General features: G+C 40.8%; 1 protein-coding gene across 2 annotated transcripts in view; it reads left to right on the forward strand.

Annotated features, from left to right (window-relative positions):
• Nucleotides 1–21,451, forward strand: part of ANTXRL (ANTXR like) — a 73,343-nt gene that overhangs the window by 12,503 nt on the left and 39,389 nt on the right. For both annotated transcript variants that reach the window (XM_042788234.1, XM_042788229.1), the window contains exons 2-12: nt 3,661–3,732; nt 3,873–3,944; nt 6,123–6,204; nt 6,308–6,341; nt 8,398–8,477; nt 8,594–8,662; nt 8,859–8,939; nt 9,042–9,102; nt 15,964–16,062; nt 18,367–18,436; nt 19,596–19,674. In XM_042788234.1, coding sequence (XP_042644168.1) covers nt 3,877–3,944; nt 6,123–6,204; nt 6,308–6,341; nt 8,398–8,477; nt 8,594–8,662; nt 8,859–8,939; nt 9,042–9,102; nt 15,964–16,062; nt 18,367–18,436; nt 19,596–19,674 — 723 coding nt within the window. In that variant the 5' untranslated portion in view covers nt 3,661–3,732; nt 3,873–3,876. The remainder of the gene's footprint in view (nt 1–3,660; nt 3,733–3,872; nt 3,945–6,122; nt 6,205–6,307; nt 6,342–8,397; nt 8,478–8,593; nt 8,663–8,858; nt 8,940–9,041; nt 9,103–15,963; nt 16,063–18,366; nt 18,437–19,595; nt 19,675–21,451) is intronic.

The raw sequence follows: 21,451 nt of genomic DNA on the forward strand, positions 1-21,451 counted from the left end.
TTTTGATTGATGGGAGGAGCTGAACGAGGTACCTGATGACTGAAAGCAGGAAATCCCTAAGGTGTCAGCTAACAAGATAGGTCTGGCTGTAACATAGACTTTGCAGACAGCCACAGTGCTGGCTCAGTGGATACACTGGCACAAACCTCCACAGCAGGATACATAGCTGTATCACTTCCCTATGGCCTCCTACTTACTGGTCAGAGTGGATGAGTGTGTTGCACAGCTCTGATCTTTTCCTTGCTTCATTTATTCTTTCCTCGTTATTCAGAACTCTTCACAGTTCCTCTGAAATCTTACAGGAATGTATCATTTGGTGGCCAGACAGGCCGGGCAAGGAATCTGTTTGAGGTTATTTACTGGTGGCACTTTGGGACAACATGCCAACTCTGTCCAAGGCTCCTATTATCACAGGTACTCTGATTAACAGGAGTTTGTTCTTAGTTACTGTAAGGTTCAGTGGGAAACAACAAAAGCACTGAAACTGCTGTAAAAATCATGCTGTGGGGGTGTTGAAGAATAACCTGTAGTGTAGAGCATCAGTGAAAGACCCTGTGCTTTCTCTGGGCTTGATAACGAGTTAAAAATTAGTATGGGTTTTCAAGCATTGGCCATGATCACACAAGAGATTAGAATATACTTGGAGCCTCCCACTTACCATGGGAAACCAAGTAAAAAACCTCCTAGTTTGATCCAGCTATAAAGAGCAGCAAGTTAGTTTATGCTGCCAGCAAAAGTGATTCTGCAGTGTGAAAGATAAGATCCCAAAAGCAGTGAAATGCCTCAGTATTTTCAGTAGTGTTGGGCAGCTTCTGTTTGTCAGTGTTGGGACTAATATTTGACAGCATCTGGCAACTTAGTATATAGTTTACCAAATATTTTATTGTTGTAATTTTTTTGTCTGATTTGTCATTAAAATTGCTGTTGCTGGTAGTGTGAGGTCAGGCCTCTGGAGCAACAGATGAAACTATCAGGACAAACCTTAGAAGCCTTCCAAACATACACACACACATGCACACACATATATATATATATATATGAAACAGCAAATAAAAATACTTTGCAAACAGGGATATTTTGAGTTGAGCTTGGGCATAAGGGAGGAGAAATCAGGTTATTCTATAAGCCAGGCCACCCCCACTGGTGTTCATGAGGGGTTTGACATAATCAGCATTGGTGGCATTTAGGGATCATTTGCAGTGAGAGATATCACACGTGGGCTTGGAGTAGTGTTTGGGGGGGAAGTGGTAAAGTGCTGACCACTTTACTGGTACTCTTTATATAGGATTTTGAAACAGTAACACTCTTTTGTGAGTATTTCAGTCTGGCATTGACACTTCCCAGTTGATAGGTCTGGTCACTTTCCAGAAATATGTGGTGAAGAATTCCTCCTAGGGGAGAAGGAGACCCGCTGCCATGCTGAAGTATTTCTGCATAACAGGGTTGTAGCTCAGTAGTGTAGATCAGGCACTCTGAGAGCACATTAAGTTTCCCATAAGGACTAGCCCATGGCAGAGACCACCTTAACGTTGCAGAGGTGCACATCGATAGATTTATTACAGCCGATTCCTAGTCTCACTGGTTCTGCCCTTTCCAATAAAGTGTGTTTCATTGTAGTCAGAGCACATGGAAATGCACAGTATTAAGGTTATCTGTGCGTTTTCACTTTGGAAGTCTTCATGTTTTACTACCATTAGTGGCTTATGATTTTCTTGAATTTTCAGTGTCTAGGCTGTTTTACCAAGCTGTTCTTTGCCTGAGAGGTAGATTAGAGAAAAAGGGGAAGAAAAAAAAAAAAAAGGCAATTCTGACGATCCTAAGGAGACACTGGAAATTATGATTTGTTGCTGTTATAAAGAAAATTAATTGCTACTTTCTTTTTTGGATTGCATCAGTGCCTCTGCAGCTGGCAGTAGAAATTTGATACCTCATCCAAAATAGGTCAGTCTTTTCCAAGTAAGAAACTGGGGCTATTCTATGTAGGGAAGTGACTCCGCTAGAAATTGCAGGGATTGGATTTAAATGGAATTGCAAGCTTAGAATGAAACTGAAAGTATCAACTCTAGGGGGGAGAGAATGGAGGAGGAGGAAAAAAAAAAAAAAAGTTGGGAGCTGTAAATATATTTTGCATAGATTCAAGGAAAATCTCTCTGATTTCAGCTAATGATGAGAAAAGGGCTCATTCGCTAATAGTGCCATCGCTTTTCGTTGGTGCTGTTCACAAATACATAAACATGTTGTTGCATAACGCATAGAAATTGGAGACAGCAGAGGATCCACACCCTTGGTTTGAGTGGTCTCTGGTCCTTTGTTGCCCTCCCTCAGCACCTGGTAATTTCTTCATTCTTCGATAACCAGTTTGTTCTGCGAATGAATCACTAGTTCTCATTGTCTCTTTATCTTTGCTCTTCTCCTATACCCCACCAGCACTGTTGCAGGGCAGGCAGTACCATATTATATTGCACATGTGGGGTTCTGTATGCTGATCTGTACCTGACGTACAAGGGCAGGAGTGACTGGCATAGGGTCACTTGGAAAGTCCATAATAGAACCAAGAATTGTAATATGGGATCATTTTTTCATTTTTTTTATACATTTACACAGAAAAATGTCTAACAGAAGTTAGAGGAAACCTACTGCCTTACAGTAGCTAAAGTTCAGAAACTTCTTAGTTCTGTGTCTAAGTCCTTGTGTTCCTTCTGTATGTGCTGCTGTTTCATTTATCTTTCTGCATAAGACAGCTGATACATGCAAATGAGCTGACACCACAGTTGTAGGAAGGGCTTTTAAAACCAGTGACTTCTCATGCTTTATAGCCTTTTTGATGGCTTGAAAGTATATGACCTAGATCCACATGATAGAAATCATCTATCATTTACTGTAGAGTTACTGCATGTAAGGCTTTGTTTGAGGTCTGAGTCCCACCACACTGTGGAGGTCCCTGAGAATGTAAGACTAAGCAGAAAAAAAGCCAGGGAATGCCAGTCATGCAGTTTTATATATTGGGAATAGCAGCATAAATGTGTAAGTTTGTGCATGTAACTAAGTTGCCCAAGTTTTCACAAGACTTCTATAACAGAGCCAGGGCTTGACTGTCCAGAATGCTAGTCCAGCGAATTAGCTACAAGTACTGTCTTTCCCTTCTGCATTACTTCAAAAGCTTTCTCTTTTGAAACAAACAGTAATTCATGCAAACATTCTCCCACATATTCTGGGAGAATAGAAGATCAGTCAAGACTTTCTGTGTGGCTGCAAGGGCAGAGCTGTGCTCTAGGAAAGTAAATAATCTGCTAGCAGATGATTTAGTGAAGTCAAACAACATTAAATGAGAAGAAAATATTTATACTTTATGCTATAAAAGGAAAAAAGGCAGATGGAAGAGTTATTGATTTTTTTTTTTTCAAAATGGTATGATAAACCATATCAGACCTATTTCTATTTCTCTCTGAGTCAGTGGGTTTTGTCATGATGGTTCCTGTTAAAGCTTCCAACACAACTGCTGTAGAAGCCAGAACAGAGTTAGCTGCCTTATCTTCATAGATCTCTATGTAATTTGTGTCCTTAACCAACTTTAGAGTAGCCCAGGCTTAAAATTCAGAGTGGAACAAGGAATTTCACTTCGAAACAAGATTAATGTAATCAATTCTGTTTTGTATGCAGGTCTGGAAGTGTCAGAAATCATTGGACTGAGATTTACTCTTTTGTGGAAAGCCTAGCCGAAAAGTTCATAAGGTAGAGTTTTCTTAAGATGATAATTTTAATTTTATATATATATATATATTTATTTTTCCATTCACTGTTTCTTAACAAATGAAAATCTACTGAAGTAATGTGTGTGTGTGACATGGATCTGGTTTGTTTTTCTGTTTCAGTCCAATGTTGCGGATGTCTTTCATTGTTTTTTCTTCACGAGGCACTACAGTCATGAAACTAACAGAAAACAGGCAAGTAATCCCCACAGCTTTCACCCAGAAATACCCTCCATGCCTTCTCTCAAGCAGCAAGTGGCCCCAAAACCAGAATTTGGAGGTCTGTCTCAGTCCTTGGTGTGGCACCAACTGAAATCCCTTCCACCATTCCCAACTGGAAGAGGGCTTAGAAGGCATTTGGATGTCCATTACCATTTTGTTTCCAGTCTTACATGAGAAAGGCAGCACTGCGCTGTCTATTCTTTATCGCAGTATTTCAGGGAGAAACTGTGTTTCCAGTTGAGGATTCATGTACATCTTCACTATCCCCAACTATCCAAATAAGGGCAGTTTTTGTGTAAGAGATCTCAGACTCTGAGCTGATGAGCAAAAGACTGTATGGAAGTCCCACAGTGCCCTTCAGAGTGACCCAAAGCCCTGAACGTTACGCCAGCAGCCAGTCATACCCACTGCTGGAGCACTACCTCACCAGGCTATTACACCCCTCTCCTGGGCTGCCTTCAGACAACACCCTTGCCAGAGATGGTTTGCAAAGCCAAGTGACAGGCTTCTGAAGAAGGGAGTCTGAGGCTGGAGCAAAATTCTTGCTGCCTTCACAACAAAATCCTCATGTCTTTTTTTTGTTGTTGTTTTTTTGTTTGTTTGGTTTGTTTGTGTTTTTGTTTTTTGTTTTTTGTTTTTTTTTTAGGGGAAAAAAAAAAAAAAGAAACAAAACCAAAACCCAGAAAACCCAGCCCCACCCCAAAAAATCATTGCCTCATGCATGGAAATCCTTGTCATGGAGGTGTTTCTAAGTATTTTCTTTCATTTCAGTTCAAAGCCCTTTCTTTTGCTACTGCTTCTGTCTGTGTGAGAGGGCCTCAGTAGTACAGTGCACCCTATAAATAAAGGGGGCACTGGAGCAGTCCTGAAATAACAATACCCTTCCCACCTTCTCTCCTCTCTGTTTTATACACCAGAACCTCATCTAGAGCCATATACCCTGCAGGGGAGGGGTCTTGCATTTCTCCACTGAGTTTTGACTCAGGTCTCCATCTTGTACTTTGGTGACAGAGCTCAAACTTGTTTACTTCTCGCAGGTAGATTTGCTCTTTTAAAGTTGGAAAGTGGACAGGAACCCTGTGGCAGTATGTTGAACATGGTATTAGAATTTTCCCTCTCCTAAACTCCTGTTCTCTGTATTGATCACCATGTGTGCCTTTTTAGCTCATTTTATACTTTGAAAGGGTAAAAATGTGCTTTTCTTGCCCTAAGGACATGCCCCATTCCAGCTCCTGATTTCACCTTCCTCCCATATAGACTCCTGTTTTCTCTGTAATTGGGGTTGAGCTGCTTAAAATGCCCTGTTGCAAAATGGAGTTGAGACTCTTGCTATCTTTTTAAAAAAAGGATGCCACATAGCATCTAGAGCTGATGTTTGGACTGCCTACATCTTGCCTGTTGAATATTTGTGCCTTATTTGTGTTCAGTTAATATAATGAAAACTTGTCGAGGATCAGAGTCTTTTAGTGATCACAGATCAATTAAATTATTAATTTCCCTGAGCGATCCTCTTGGTTAACAGCTATTTGTGGAGTAAGAAGCTGTGCAACAGGGGTCATGGTATCAAAGTCCCTCTCTTACCAGGGGACAGTATGTATCCCAGGAAGGTTGATCAGTCCCTGGTCTAGGATAGGGAACTCATCATTCCCATCCTGTTCTTTTATCCTTTGGCCTCTGTGTTTATAATGGAAAAGTCCTAATTCCAACTGTCCTAATGATTGATTGAATACAAAGTTTTTATTTGTCCCATTTTTGTGACAGTGTCATAAGCATTTAAAAATCTCATTCTGTCTGCAGTTTGTCAGTTTCACTGCTGGCATTTGCTTTAGTTCAGTCCTATCCTGACTGCCAGTATACCAGAGTGAGGGAGCAGGGACAGAATTGCACCCTTATACAATGTTACAGTTAACACATTTCCATGTGTCTGGTTTTGTGCTCCCGTAGGTGTTTGACTGAAAAATTATGGTTTTGAAAAATCTTGATTATACCAGTGTTTTAGCTGATGTGTATGCACTCTGTGCAATGTATTGACAGGGTGCATAATGTAGCTGTGGTACAGGGATATCTCAACAGAATAAAAAAGAACTTTTAATAACATTTTCTCTTGTGGTTTTTTTTTAACTATTTTTTTTCTTTTTTTTTTATCCAAAGGGAAGCCATAAGACGAGGGCTTGACATTCTTCAGTATGAAGTGCCTGGAGGAGACACCTTCATGCATGAAGGATTTAAAAGGGTAAACATCACAGTACCTTTTTTCCTTGATTTATACATATAAACTTTCCTTTGCTTTCTGCTGGTGTACTTAAGAGCTAACAATGTTCTACACTTCATTGCAGGCAAATGAGCAGATTTACCACGAAACCTATGGAGGTATGTATTGTATACCACTCATGTTATATATCTGCATTGAAAAGACAGGGATGATAGTTCTATATATGACCTCCAGTAAACCTGCCAAAAGAAGCATTGGAGAAGGAATTGGTGTTACACAATCACTACATTCCATTTTGACTACAGCCCTACTTTTAAATGCGTGATTCATGGTTTATTAAGACCAGAGAAGACCGGTATGATCACAGATCTGACCCAGTGCAGAATACAGACCAAAGCATGACAGCCAGAATTGCCTGTCCTGTACCCAGGGGACAGGAATACCCAGGTTTTCCTGCACCCTTCTGTCCTGATGCACTCAGCCCTGTCTGCTTTGTGTGCTCAAGTCCTTGTTCTCATTAGTGCGGGCGTGAATGCAATCAGCTGAATTTTTGGCATCAGTGTCAGTGATTTGGGATTTTTGAGTTCCTAAAATGTAAATTTTCACTAAATTTAGAGAGGGAAATATTTGTGCTTTCTGTCTGTGCCGAAAGAAGGCTTAATTAGTTAAGCTGAACACTTCTTGTCTGGTCTGTACCCTGGTGTGAAGTTGTTCTAATTTGTGGGCTGATGGCCTTTTTGGAAGATGGAGAAATGGGTCAGTGCCTTTTTAATGAAACAGGCTGAGTGTAAAGTCTTCAGTAGCAACCCTGGGTGGCTTCTCAGGCACTTCTGCCAGTGAAATCAAGAGTCTTGAGGAATCTAACTGGAAATTATTTTACTTCTTCATAATATATAACTAAGAGCTGATCAACTGTTTTGTAAGTTGATTAGGAAGGAAAAAGGAGTAGATGAGATCTGGATTTTAATCATTAATGAGAAAGAAAAACTAATGCAATTACTGTAAAACTCATTCCAAAATTATTCTTACAGTCAGCTCATAAAATACAGAATGAAGCAAGGTCCCTTGCTTCTCAAAAGCTTTCTATATTAGGGAAGAAACAAATGTTTGAAAGAAATCAAGTTCTCCAATTTTTCAGTCTCTAACAAATATTCTGGGAAGAAAACAAATGGGGAATCTAAGCGATTTTTCCCTCCAAGTTGCAGGTCATTTTTTTTTTTTTAAGATTTATGTCTCTCTGACATGACATGGAAAGAACTGCATGGCATAAGAAACTTGTCAGAACTAATCAGTCTTTAATTTCAGACAGTATGGGGAAAGACACTTGAAATTGTAACAGATTATTGTGGAAAAATAACAAATACTTCCCTGAAAGTAACATATATGTGTACTAATTACTTTGCTTAAGAACTATTGAGGCAGAATGGTTGACTGAACCATAGTTTGCATATTAATTTGGTTTAATTTTGTTAACGTGTTGCATTTTTCTAGGTAGTATTGTATTCTATACTGCATTAATTATATAGCGATACAAAGTCCAAGCAACCTTTTCACTTAGGTGGGATATGAAATGTCTTATCAGAAAACATGAGTTTTCTCCAATGGACCTGATCTTAAGGTTTTCACATGCTCAAAATTCCTATGAACTTCATTGACTGCTCTTGTTTCTCAAGAGGCGTAGGACTGAACCCCCCTATAGAAGCCCTTTTCATGCTATGTTCAGTGGGATTGCTCCTTGAAAGACTGATGGAGGGGAAGGCAGGATGGCTCCTTTGGTGGTGGTATCTCCTACCGCAATCTGCACAAGGTTTGTGTAGAGACATGCTTGTCAAGAGAAGAGAGAAAACCTCTTTGTCTCTGTAGATCCATTTTTCCACTTCTCCACATGAAGGGTCTAGTTGTAATCTCAGCGGGTGCTATATTTTACTCAGAACAAAGACATTTGTGCATGGACTGTGTTAGAACAGTACTCCCCCTTCCTTCAGTGAGGCTTGTGAAGGAAGTGAGGCACAGGTTTTGACTTACTGCATGCTATTATACATCTGACCTTCAGCTGGTGTATCTCCAATAAAGTCCATAGAAATCAGGCTGAGAGTCTGGCCGTACAGTTTTGTGCTTATTTGTCAGCAAAAAGGAATACCTCACTTCAAACTCTCTTTTCATTGCTAAATCTTGTGTCATACATACTCAGTCTGTTAACTATCTTCCATGTAGGAGTTCGGACCGCTAGTGTCATTATTGCTCTGACGGACGGAGAATTGCAAGATGTTCAGTTTTATTATGCAGAACAAGAAGTAAGTCACCTTCACATTCACCCAAGCTAGCTTATGTCAAACCTATAGACATCTACTGCTGGCTCCACTGATTATATGGCTTTGCACTTAATGGCATATTTTTTTTTTTTTTTTAGGCCAATAGAGCTAGAAGCTTTGGCGCTATTGTTTATTGTGTAGGTGTGAAAGATTTCAATGAAACTCAGGTAACTTTGCTTTCTTGCTCCTTTTATTTTTTTGTTATACTAGTACACAAGTAACAGCATCAGATGAAGGCATTTAATTACTTGAGGCATAAATCATTTCGTGTCAGTATGATGTCTTTTAGCAAGTATGAAAGGGCCCAGTTTTGTTCACTATAATTTTGTTTCCCTCATGATTTATGATTGTCTTTCTTTGCAGCTGTCAACAATTGCTGACAGCATCGATCATGTTTTTCCAGTTACGGGAGGCTTTTACGCCCTGAGAGGAACCATTGATTCAGTAAGTTGGGTATTCTGAAACGCAGAAAAGGGTACCCTTTCCTGTATTAATAAAGCATAGATAAAAATGATTGCCAAATATGCTGTTGTCTAAATCTTTTAGATTCTCAAGAAGTCTTGCATTGAGATCCTAGCAGCTGAACCATCGAGTGTTTGTGCAGGAGGTAAGTTTCAACAAGAACAATGTGATAAGGCAAATGAATGACAATGATGAAATGTCAGTAACTAATGTGGTATTGGAACTGAAGCCCATGGATGTGTTAGAGCATCCCCTCGGGCCATAGCTAAAGTCCTGTGTTCCTTCTCACTTGGGGAAAAAAAATGTGCCAATAAACACGTAGCCTCTGTGGCTGAATACCTGTTTAGAGTTGACTGAGTAGCAGTTGGGGAATTGGGGATTCTGCTTTTTAAAATATCCAAGAGAAGGAGAAGATAGAAGTGATGTAAAGCCAGACTGCCAGAGGTGCTTTAGGATCTAGAGGTGGCGTCTCTCAAATTTCTGAAAAGACTGCATTCCTGGGATCTGCTAGAACTTGTGAGCAGTTAGAACAAGATTTTGCAAAACATTTGCAGAAATTTCAGGTTTATTGAACAGGATATAATTAACTGCATAGGCCAAGGTACCTGATGTGTTTTCCAAAATACTAACGTTTTACTTATTCACAATGAAAGAACCATTAGTGTGTATGGTAAATGTGAAGAATCCCCAGAGGAGCTGTTGATAATTTCATGCTTTTCATGTCTAGTATATTTAACTTGGATTTATTCTGGTTTACATTAGCAATTCACTTGCTGTGTTTTTGTCTACTTAAGAGGCTATTGCAGCAGAGAAAGAGTGACATTGTAAGTTTGCTGGAAAGTACAGTTTACAGCATGGTTATTTAGATATGTTGTTTACTGTTTTGTGTTCATTTCCTTATACACTGTAAAAATGAGCACATAAAATAGCAGTGATGCAATGATGCATGAAAGCTACCCTTGAAAACAGATAAAAATAGGAAACTCAGGATATATCTAATAAATATCACAAAGAGAAATTGTTTACTGTTCATTTCTACATGTCTATTATAATATAATCTTGCCCTGAATATTTCAAATTAAAATGAAATATCTTTGTGTCTTTTGAATTATGCCTAAATATATAGTTGTGGACTAGACATTTGTGATAATTTTTCTACAGACAAGATTTATAAAAAGGAATTATTTTGCTTTTAAAAATCTACTCGTGGAGTTGATAAAAAGCAGTTTTAAAGCTTTGCCTTTTAAAAGCTTTTTTTTATTTCATAGTGATAAATTCTTCCTTTTTTGCTTGCCTGTTGTGTACCAGGGTGGTGTTTTTGGTTTTTTTTTTTTTTTTGTGCAACAGCGTATTGAAAGCTTTCCTGTTCACCAAAAATTGCATTTAGCTACATGAAAATGTGAGTGTTCCAATTTCAGTAGTATTCTTGTAATTGTTTGGAACAGTGTTAAGAATATTTTAAAGTTGAATTTTAATCCTTTTTTTTTAAATGGAAATTTGAAAATATTTTTTTAAAATATTTGGGGAAAAAAAAATTTCAAGAAAAGTTTTGCCTTTCAAAAATTGATATATTTCAGCAAAAAGTAAAATTTCTGTATGTCAAAAGGAATCAGTTTGATTCCTGATTCATGAGTTCAAACCACATCATTTTTAGCCAAGCTTGCTAGGTAACTAGTTTATCACAAATGTGATTAAAAATATGCAAGTACACTTAAAAATAGTTTGTCCACCTTAAAAAAAAAAAAAAAAAAAAAAAAAAAAAAAAGTTGTTGCATTACTTGCATCTGTAAAAGTTTTTCAGTGTCTTTGTGACTTTCAAATCAGACCAATATAAATCAGGCAGAAGCAGTTTCTGTGTATTGCTGCTGATTCAGCAGAACACCAGCACTTGTTTCACTTAAGTTCTGAGGTTTGTTCTGTCCCTGTTGAGAAAGCCATCGCACAGGCTGGCACACAGTGAAGTGTAGTGCTGCATCACCAGGGTGTGAAGACTTGGATCTCTCATGCTTGATGTTTTGCTTAATAGCATCAGGGAGCTTGAAAATAGGAGGAAGCCAGAACTGCAGCTACAAATGATGCATATTGTCATTGTGGGTTAGATGGTCTTTAGAACCAGAAATCAGGCCTGTAGTAGCTTTTATTATGAGTCTAGTCCTGAAAGCCTTATCTGAAACTAACTCCTGCAAGAGGTTTTAAAGTGTGAAGCTGCAAATATTTACACTTGTGTTTGGATTTATTATCCTTTATTATACCACTCCAACATAGCCAGAGGTTCATCTTTATAGCTGTGTGTACCACTGTCTTCTGGAGGGAATCTCCTGGGATTGAACAACTTTTTTCATAGTAGTGGGAATCCAGATCCTGACTCCAGTTCACTGGACAGTCAGATACAGTTCTACTCTATATGTAATGTGATTTATATTTTAATGTACTTTCTTTGGACTTCAGTGCAAAAAATACTGAAGCCTATGAAGTCATCTCAAAATTGTAATGCATTTTAAATTTAGGTAATAACTAACATAGTTTAGTCATAATGTATAGGTAAGACATATAGCCATTGAATCCTATATAAATATATTTATATACACACACCTGCATTTAGAACTGGCTGAAAATTAGAACATAAGATTTTCTAGAAAAGCCACATTCCTCCCATTTTTTCTAAGTTAGGAATTTTGTTTTCTAAAAAAAAAAATACATAATTGATATTTTCATTTCAGAATTTTGATCAAAAAATAATAGAACTTTTGAAAGAGTACAATGTATTATCACATTCTCCAGCAGAGAAGCTTGCTTGTTTACAGCCTTGAGATGTGGCTCTGTCCATGCTTTTTGTATGAAACTTACCTGAGGGAGGAGGTGATAATCAGTTTGGCTTTTATTTAGTGTTATTACTAAATTTTAGAATCTGATACAAGATCATGAGGGCTTTGTGTTGTTCAGTGGAAGCCAGTTGTGATCAGGGCTTAGAACAGGCTGACCTCCTCCTTATAACTGTTCTTGCAACTCATAATTACCACTGTGCTGGTGATACTGGTGATCTTGGCTTCATTTGTGAATTGGCAGAGGTTTAGTAAAATGCTGATGAAACTATTTCCATGTGGTGATAATTCCAGTTGGGACTCTGGCTCTCTGTGACAGAGCTATCTGGCAAGTCCATTTACAAATTGGTCTTGCCACGTTATGACAGCTATCTGATGTTTAATGCTTTTTGACCCTGAAAATTCATCATCCCCAATGTGGAGCAATGTAGTTGGGTCCTTCCTGTTCCCTCTGATTTGAAGTGACCAGGGCATGCAGCCTGTAAACAGGCTATCAGTGCAGCATTGGAGGTGCCTCATATCCTGTTTGACAGCATCATTGCTTTGATTATGCTTATGGTATGCAGATGTGATTGAAAGGTTTTGTTGGATGTGGCCACATCAACTACCAGGTGTGGATGCAAGTCGTCAGCTTCTCATCAGAGTCTCGGATGCAAAGCCGACAGCACAGCCAGTGCACACCAGCTTCGACATACCATCTCGCTGCCAGCGCCGCCTGGTTATTTCAGTGCTGACCTTTTTCCCTTCGCTGTCTTGTCAAAAGCTACAATCTACAATCTGACAGTAACTAAGGAAGAAAAGGACGCAGCCAGAGCCAGGGTGCAAAATGAAATGGAATTAGCCATTTCAACAGGCAATCATCCAGAGCATGTTAATTCTCCAAAGCATCTGAAGGGGCAGCAAATGCTCCAAAGCATCTGAAGGCAACAACAAAATCCAGTACCAGCTGTTTACATTTCTATGCAAGTCTGGTATTGAAACTTTTGTTGTCAGCTTGTGTGGGTGGACAGGTTACTACCCAGTCAGCTGTTCACAACTGAATGTGCAGAGTGGCAGTGATTGTGGAAAGAAGGGCAGGAGAGAGAAACTGTCTTGACAAGACTAAACTTCCAGATGTAGCTTTTACCTTTGTTTTGTGTCAAAAGTGTCTTACTTGCTGCATCTTTTTAAAGCCACTGAAATAGCTATCAATTAAGCCTTTGTGATAGCTGCCTTTGAAGACCATCAGTTCAGGAGCGAGGGGGGAAAAAAAAAAAGTGCAATTTTATTTCATCAAGCTACTTTACAAAATTGAGAGGGGAAAAAAAGAAATTTTCATCTTAGCTGGATGTTCAAGTCACTGTGAAGTGGGCTGGCTACAAGCAAGTCTGGTCCCAGGCAGGTAGTTCTGGTAGGTGGGCAGAGGCCCGGCTGCCCTTCAGGCTGCCATGACGCTCAGCTCTGCTGGCAAAAAAACAGGGATGCTCGTCAAAATAACTCTGAGCATATCAGATGGATTAGATGTGGAATGGCTCAAGGTATGAGTCAGACTTAGAGGAGCTCCAGATTCTTACTGAAGTAAGCAGCTGAATCTGCCCTGCAGTCCATTTTTATTGATTTAAAGAAGTGCTCTCCACCCCCAACGGGAACAAGGAGGAATAACCCTTCCCTTAAAAAAGAGGCCAAATTCTAATGCTGGCTTTGTGCATTTGGCTCTTTATGTGCTCAGTGGGGTCTCAAATTGACACTTTGCTGAAGAAAAATGATCAAAAGTGTGTGATTCATTTTAGTATGCACTCCAGTATGTATTTTATTTTTCCCCTCCTAAAATATCTTCTCCGATTCCCATGTTCCTTGCAGCCTGTGTCAGTTCAGAGCACGGTTCTAAGGGAAAGTTACCATAAGGAAAACCACAGTGTGGGTTTCCAGTTCTTGATCGTAACTTGTGCATGTCCTTGTCCATTTCACCCACAGTTGCATTAGACCTCAATGTAGTGAGAAAGTGTTTTTGGCAAGAACAGGCTGTTTGTACGGGAAATTTAAAGCACTCCACATCCTCGTGCTAGCTTGCCTTGCAGTAACTTGATAGTGAAGAGCAGGCAGGCTAGGCTGAATATATATTTCAGCCACATTTGGGGCTCATATAGTGTTATCCAATAACAAATCATTCATCCAAAGCATACAAAAAGCATGGAAGTGCACCATATAAAATGTTACCAAAAGCCAGATCTCATATAACTAAAAATTAGGTGCTGCTCCCCTCAATCCTATCAACATTGTTTTCCTCTCATTTTTAGTAAGTTGGTCAAAATATAATTGATAATGCATCTGGATTTATTCATGGTTTTACTTGCTGCTAGTGGAGAACTTCTATGCAGTTTATTCCTATTTTTCTATGTGTACCTTGAAGATTAATTGGTTCTGTGCTGGTACTCCCCTGGTATTGGGCTGGTCTCAAATGCTGCTCAGCAGCTGGTATAAGTGAGCTGTGGAGGACTCTGCTAAAGCAGGAGGTTTATGTCTGAAAGTGCAATTTCTGTGCTTTCCCTTGCTGTGTGCTGTGGATCTCAGCTGTCAGCTGGCTTCTTGACGCCATGTACAAAGAGAGTTTCAAAAATACTTTTGGCACAGAACAATTTGTAACATCTCTCCACCTGCTTGTGTTAAAGATGTTACCTTTGTGGTCAGTGTAGCAGCTACAATGCATTTTGTGACCTAGAGGGAAGTTTCCCTTGCCACTTCCCCTCTTGGTGCATCTTGTGCCTAGTTTAACAATTCGGGCTGGCCCCAAGAGATAGGAGACTGTGGCTTTGTGTCAGGCTCCACCTGTGCAAAGTAAAAGAGAAGGAAGAGCAGCAAACAGTTGTGTTGTGCTGTTATCAGAGCTCCGAGGAGTGTTACCCATACAGGTCACGAAGAAATAGTTTTAAAAGCTTGCTGTGGAGAAGCTGAGAAACCAAACCAGGCTTCCTAATGTCTTCTTCCTCAAATTACCTTTCCTGTTCCTAGCTGTCCTGGGTGCACTGACTTGGAAGGGTTTCACAATAGACATAAACTCACCTGGTGCTACCATGACTTTTCTGTCCCTTCCCTTCTCTTGCACATTCCTATTCCCAGCAGATGATCAGCCAGGCAGGTTCCCTTACTGATCTCTCTGGCAACAAAAAGAGTGTTATTTTTCAGGTGTGTGAGCAAGCACAGTGCACTGCAACGTGATCAGTGGTGCCAACAGAAGAGGGCATGTGCAGCTGGGATCTGACTTCTGGCAGCAGCTCTCCTAGGTTGGCTTTACTCAGATGTGAACGTGCTCCATAAGTAAAAAGACCATTGAAATGTTGGCTGAAAAAACTGGCAATGCTTTTTCTGCTTAAATGAACAAATCACAATTACTTACCACAGTACTGACAAAAATCACAGGTGTCCCATTCCCCTCTGTGTTGTGTCCCCCCCATCAGGACTGAAGCAACATAAGTTGAAAGCAGCTGAAGAGCAGGTTTAGGAGCACCTGCTCTGGCCAGCAGACAGTGTGTCTGATGTGGCAGGTCTCTTCTCGTGCCACTGGTGGTTTCTGCTGCTGGGACAGGGGTGTGGAGGAAGAGCACAAAGAAAATTGCAGCACCTGGGTCTTCAGTTGTTCATATACACAGCAGAGACTAACAGGGCAATGCACAGGCTCAGTTCTTACGTGGACTGAAAGATTGTATTTTTCCAGGACTTGTACCAGATGCAGAGTTTCACCTCTGATTCACAGGGGGGTTATGAGGAGAATCCTGTTTGTCTGCATCTGTCTCAACAGAGCTGCTGCTGAAAGCCAAGTGCCATCTGCTGTGATCTTGTGGGTGCTGTGGAGAATAGGAGGAAGGACTGGTGCTTATGGCTAGCAAAAGTGTCTGGCCCAAAAGCCATGGAGGAACCATGAGATGACATCAGCCATGTCATGTTCACAGTACTACTGAGGCACCTTTGATTAAGACATTGGGAGTCAATGGGATGCCTGCAGGAGCAACCTTGAGATGAATGTTGCTCTGTGAAGCGCAGGTGCTATTATAGCACTCTTGACCATTGCTGCTGAATATTGAGCGTCAGTGTGGATGTTTCTTTTCAGGCATAGGGCAGAGCAGTCACTGTCATGTTGTAATTCAAGTCACTCTGGAAGGAAACACTATTTGAGCTATTTTTCATTACTTTTGTATTTTTACTTGCAGAATCATTTCAAGTTGTGGTAAGAGGGAACGGCTTTTATCATGCAAGAAATATTGACCAGGTACTCTGCAGCTTCAGGCTCAATGACAGCCTTACTATCAGTAAGTTTGTAGTGCCCCCTTTGGCTGTGTCACCTTGTGAATGACAGGTGATACAGCTCACCACTGGTCCATGTGGAGGGAGTCCTTGCAGTGGATGTGGGGGGAGCTGAATAGGGATCTACACCTAACAAAATCTTGAAATGCATGTTTATTCAGTCATGTGACCTGTATCATTGTATCATGTGGGCTTAAATCAGATGTGCTGCTGCACAATGAATTTCAGCATCATTGTAATGATGCACATGGCTGGTGCATACAGCCAGTGAGGACTGGGTATCAGGTTTTTAAGACGGAGAAATAAAATTGCTCCCTACTCCCTTGTTCATCACCAGTAAAAAGAAACAATGCTATCTGCATCCCCTAGTGGTGTCTTCAGACTCTTTATTCCCCAATTTAGGAGACACTCACCATAAAGTAAGGCCTTCGCAGGCCTGCTCCATTCCTCCGACGCCAGTTGCTGGTCTCATCTCATCGCAGTGAACATGTAACGCGGAAATTCCCTGTCATCGCAGTGCTAAACAGGATCTTTTGTTTGCTGTCTCGGCAGCCAGGCAAAAGACTGAATGGCCAAAAAAGATTGAGTGTTCAGTTTCTCAGCAGTCCTTTCTTAGTCCTGAGAAGCTGTGTATGTCTGGCAGGGTAAAGCACGGCATGGGGAGGGGAGATTTGCTCCTTTTCTGTATATGCTACCCTTGTTGGCTGAGCACAGTAGAGGCTTTCATATCCTGTCGTGGTCAGACTGGTGCCTTCCCTAGCAATGAATTCACTTACAAGAGGGAGTGTACAATTATGCATGAATTGCTCCTTCATTTCCCATCCTAGTTGCCTATGTGGAGGCTTCATTAAATAAACTCTTGTGGTCTCGCTCTCATTCCAGTTACAGATGCCCTTTGCTAAGGTTTTGTTTCTTGTGGTTTGCCAGGTAGACAGATATTTTTTTCTTTTCTTCCTTGTCCCTAACGTACTGGCACCTTGACTGGACTTCACACAGCGAGTGCTGACCTGGGCCTGGAAGTACACAGGAGGAAAACTACCCTAATTGCACATCTCCTCTGTGGTGTGTTCTCTTTGGGTTGGGTCTACCACAGATGTTGTGATGAGACACTGGTCTATGCTTGCTGTCTTTTTTCCCCCTCAGGCTGGCCCTAAAACATATCACTATGATTTTTATGATCTCATCTCTGCCAAAACAAGGAAATGAGCTTTGTCTTCGGGTGTGCTTGGGGTGGGTGAAGCATGAGATAACTCTCCTATCTGCTGTTGCTCGAGTTAATTTTTTTTTTTCCTAGGTAGAAAGAGTAACCAAGCCTCTAAGGTTTAAATAAGCTGGCAGCTTTTACCAGCCCCTAATTCACTTGGGTTGGACTTCTGTGAACCAGTCTTTCTCTGGACTAGCACCTTAGCTGCTTTGGACCATTTGCTAAGGTGCAGTTATAACAGTGACTCATCTGCTCTTGTGCCTCGGTTTATGCACTTCCAGTGGAATGGCATTGCAGGGCTACTGCTGGGTCTCCTTTCTGTGTTCATGGGACTTGGCTTTCTGGATGTGGCTTTTGAAAGCAACAGGAGGAGCACTCTTGACTCAGAGCAGCAGAGTGCAGGGAGGCAGGAAGACACCCATGGCCTTACTTTTGACTGTGCCTGCACCAGACCCCTATAAACATGGGCTGTTTCTGTACAATGCTGCCATAGAGGCAAGTCTGGGGACAGGAAAAGCAGCAGCTACTGCAGGACGGGCCCTCACAGTAGCATCAGTCATGGGCCCTCTTTGTCTGTCTCCCATATGTGACCAACCATGGGGTTTTTTTATCTCTGCCCACTTCAGCTAACTTTGGTCCACTTCATCTCTGTTCTTCCTTTTACCTGGGTTCAGATAGTGCAGCCTTGGCTTCTCCTCTGTGTATGCGTTTGGAAGTGGGTAGGCAAAAATTTCACCCTATACTTTTGACCCCTTGACTAACTTTGGGGTCAGAGCATTCAGTATGAATAGAGTTTGCAGGAACTTGTCAAATAGACAAGATGAATATTGCTCAAAGCTGTCTTCAGGACGGCTGATCACTGTTGTCAGAAGCAGAGATGTAGTTAATTTCTTAGCAGTGGTATCTCTAGACGTTACATTGGCATCAACAAGAATGGTCATCGTAGTACTTGGCTTTGTAATCAGTACTACTGGGGAATATTGGTATTTGCCTATATACTGAATTTGTCTGTAGCTCTCATGGGTGTCAGTGCTTCTCCAGGGGGTGGCCTGCCTGGAGAAATTTCATTTTTTCATCTCTGACAGCTATATTCATTTCTTTTCAGATGAAAAGCCGACCCTTGTTCATGATACTTACTTACTTTGTCCTGCCCCAGTGATAGAAGATGCTGGACAGTAAGTATTGCTTTCCAGCATGTGTCAAGAGAGAGGGGGCTCCTGGATGAGGATGTCATTAATGAGACAAGGATTCACAATTTTGCTGAAGTGCCAAGCTAATAATTCTGTGTGTGTGTGTGTGTGTGTGTGTGGCAGGATTACCTCCATTCCCTTTGTGCCAAATCTTATCCTAGCATGAGCAAGCATAACTCTATTCAATATCGGGTCTTTAGCACAGCCTAACCAAAGGCCTTGTTGAACCATGGTCATGTATCACAGAATTGTAGAACAGTGATTTCTCCTCTGTTCCTATATCCTTTTTTTTTTCAGACCAAAAGGTAATTGAATTCTAGGCAAACTTCTCATTTTGTTTGAAAAGAGATGCTTGATTTTAATTCCTTTGCTGCTGTTGTAGATGTTGCTGCCTGTGTTTTGCCCTGCTCTGGCTAGCGTTGGTGTTTTTTAGCTGTTGTAATCCTGCAGGTTCCTGGGAGACATGACACAAGACCCTGCCTTCTCCCTGGGTGATCTTCTGGGTGCTTAAATTCTGTACTAGGGGTGAGGGGGAATGCCTCCCTCCCTTTCCTATTTGTGGGTGAGGGAAAGTTCTTTGTGTTTTCTGTGGGGTTTTTTTGTTTCATTGTTTGTTTGTTTTGTTTTTTTCTTGGACCCTTTCTCTGATATTGGAGAATGGCAAGGGCTAGATTCTTCTTTAATTTCCCTGTCATTTCAGTGTTTTTACCCCTTGACCTCAGTGCAGGTATTCTGGATTTACTTGGATATAAAAGAAAATACATTCTGTCTTTTTAAGCTGCAGAAGGTGTTAGAAAAAAAAAAAAAAAAGCCTTAAAGTTTCTTGTGCTATCTAGGGTGGTATTGCAGATGTCTGAGACTTTATGTTATGACTCACTGTCCTAGTGCCCTTTGCCCCAGGTGGGATGGAGTTTTTTTTAATAAAGAGCATATGCCCCAACTCAAGCCAACATAAAAAGTGTAGCCCCTGGGCAAGCAGAGACACAAATGCAGGTAAGCACCTGAAGCCATGAAAATGCCTTGACTCAGCAGGATATTTTATCCATGTGTGTTCATGAGTCAACGGCTAAAACACAGCCAGAATAAAGGGAACAATGGGCATAAAGATGACACTAAAAATAAGTGTATCTGTTTTGTGCTTTAGGGTGGTTTTCCTACAAGTCAGCATGAACAACGGGCTAACATTCATCTCCAGCTCTGTCAGCATCACCAGCACACAGTGTGTAAGTAATTTCAATGGGACTTGACAGAGAAACCAGGAGATCTTAGAAGGAGATGGTGGCTCTTCAGGCAAAGCTTTCTTGAGTGAGCATGAGCTCTGTACAGCTTCTGCATCACAGTTATTGACTGGATCCCAGCAGTTCTTTGAAAAAACCAGGGCTAGTTAAGATTAAATGGTTATTGATAAGGCATAGATCATGATAGATTTACTGAATAAAAAATTACAACAAAAGGCACCCTACCCGTTCCTGTCCCAGGAAAGAGATCCTTAAATCTAGGATCTGACTAGAAGGGAATCTGGGAGAATAAGGGAAGGAGCATCAGGAAGCAACATCCTGCTGAGCTTTGGGATCCCTTATGGGATCTTGAGTGAAAGGTGCAACTGCCAGGACTTGGATCTGGAAGGGCCACAGCATGGAAGGTCCTCTAAATTTACTTGGTTATTTTTTGGTTGGAGCTTACAACATTTGTTCTTACACCATCACAATTTGCCTTTACTAGTTCAGGATTTGCTAAGGTGTTTTTACAGTTTTAGTGGAAGGAGCTGGTTGCTTTTCTCTTGATGTCATATGAGGGATGACCAGAAAGAGATAGCAGCCTCAGATCCTGGGATAAGCTTCTTGATAAGAGGCTGCTGCTCAGCCCAGCCAAGGGAGAATGTGCTGCTGCGGGACAGCGATGGCTGTGATATGAGCACCTCCTGGTCAAAAAGACCACCTATCCCCAAGTGGACTGTCAGGGACCAACATTTAGAAGTGATCCTTTATCAAAATCTGATTTTAGAATCAAACAATCAAAGTTAAGATGCTGACTACTAGATAAATCTTCTTCCTTGCATTGGAGTAAAAATAGCCAGTGCCTGTAGCTGATGCAAGCAAGTACGGTAGCTACAGATTTGGCCTTGTGCTTGTAGACTAAACAAACTTTGCTGAAGTACCTGATAGCAAACACTTCGATACAAAGTTGAGCTTTATTGATATTGGTGTCAAAAGGACTTTTATCGCCTATGCCAAATGCTGTCATATTGGTTTGTAACCATTGTTGGACTTTTTGACAGCTGCAGGACAGAAGGGCAGGAATGAAGATAGAGGCAGTGACTGGAACTTGCAAATCTGAATTTCTCATGTTTTCAGCAATGAAGCTGGGAAATCTCACACCAGATTGCAGCAACAGTGTGGGGTGCAGGAACTCAGAATTTAGCAGAGATGTGTTTGCTGCTTCACCTGATTATTTTTATTTTGCCAAAACTTTCCTCCAAATTTTCTACACTGAAGACTGATATTTTCACACTTTATTCCTCTCTTCTACCTCAAGTACAATAAAACCTTTTGAATCTGCAGTGAAACACTAGTGTTAACTGTTGCATTTAGTTACCCATATGTAGTTTATTTCTGATGAAGACTGAAGTCTTAGTCCTAGCTGGGCTTCCTTCACACCAGAACATGGACAGAGGAAGCTTTCCTCTAAGTAGCCTTAGGATAAAGAAAGGAATCCAATCTTCAGTCCTTTCAATCTGACAATTTTTGACCAGCCTCTTACAGATTGAATGTGAAGGAGGCAGGGAGCCTGATTCTCAGCTGGTACAAAAAAAAAAAAAAAAAAAAAAAAACCCAAACCAAAACAAAAAAAAACTGTCTCACTCCAGTTACATCCCCTAAGCAAGCAGAGAGGTTGGCGGTTCAGTTTCCAACTTTGTCTTAATTTCATGCATTTCACTCTTCTCATTTTAGAGACTCCCTCCGTTTCCTTTCCTCTCCCATTTCCTTTTCTGTGGGTGGC

This window comes from Tyto alba, unplaced genomic scaffold (genome assembly GCF_018691265.1).
Source record: "Tyto alba isolate M040663 unplaced genomic scaffold, T.alba_DEE_v4.0 Super-Scaffold_1, whole genome shotgun sequence".
NCBI classification, from domain to species: domain Eukaryota; kingdom Metazoa; phylum Chordata; class Aves; order Strigiformes; family Tytonidae; genus Tyto; species Tyto alba.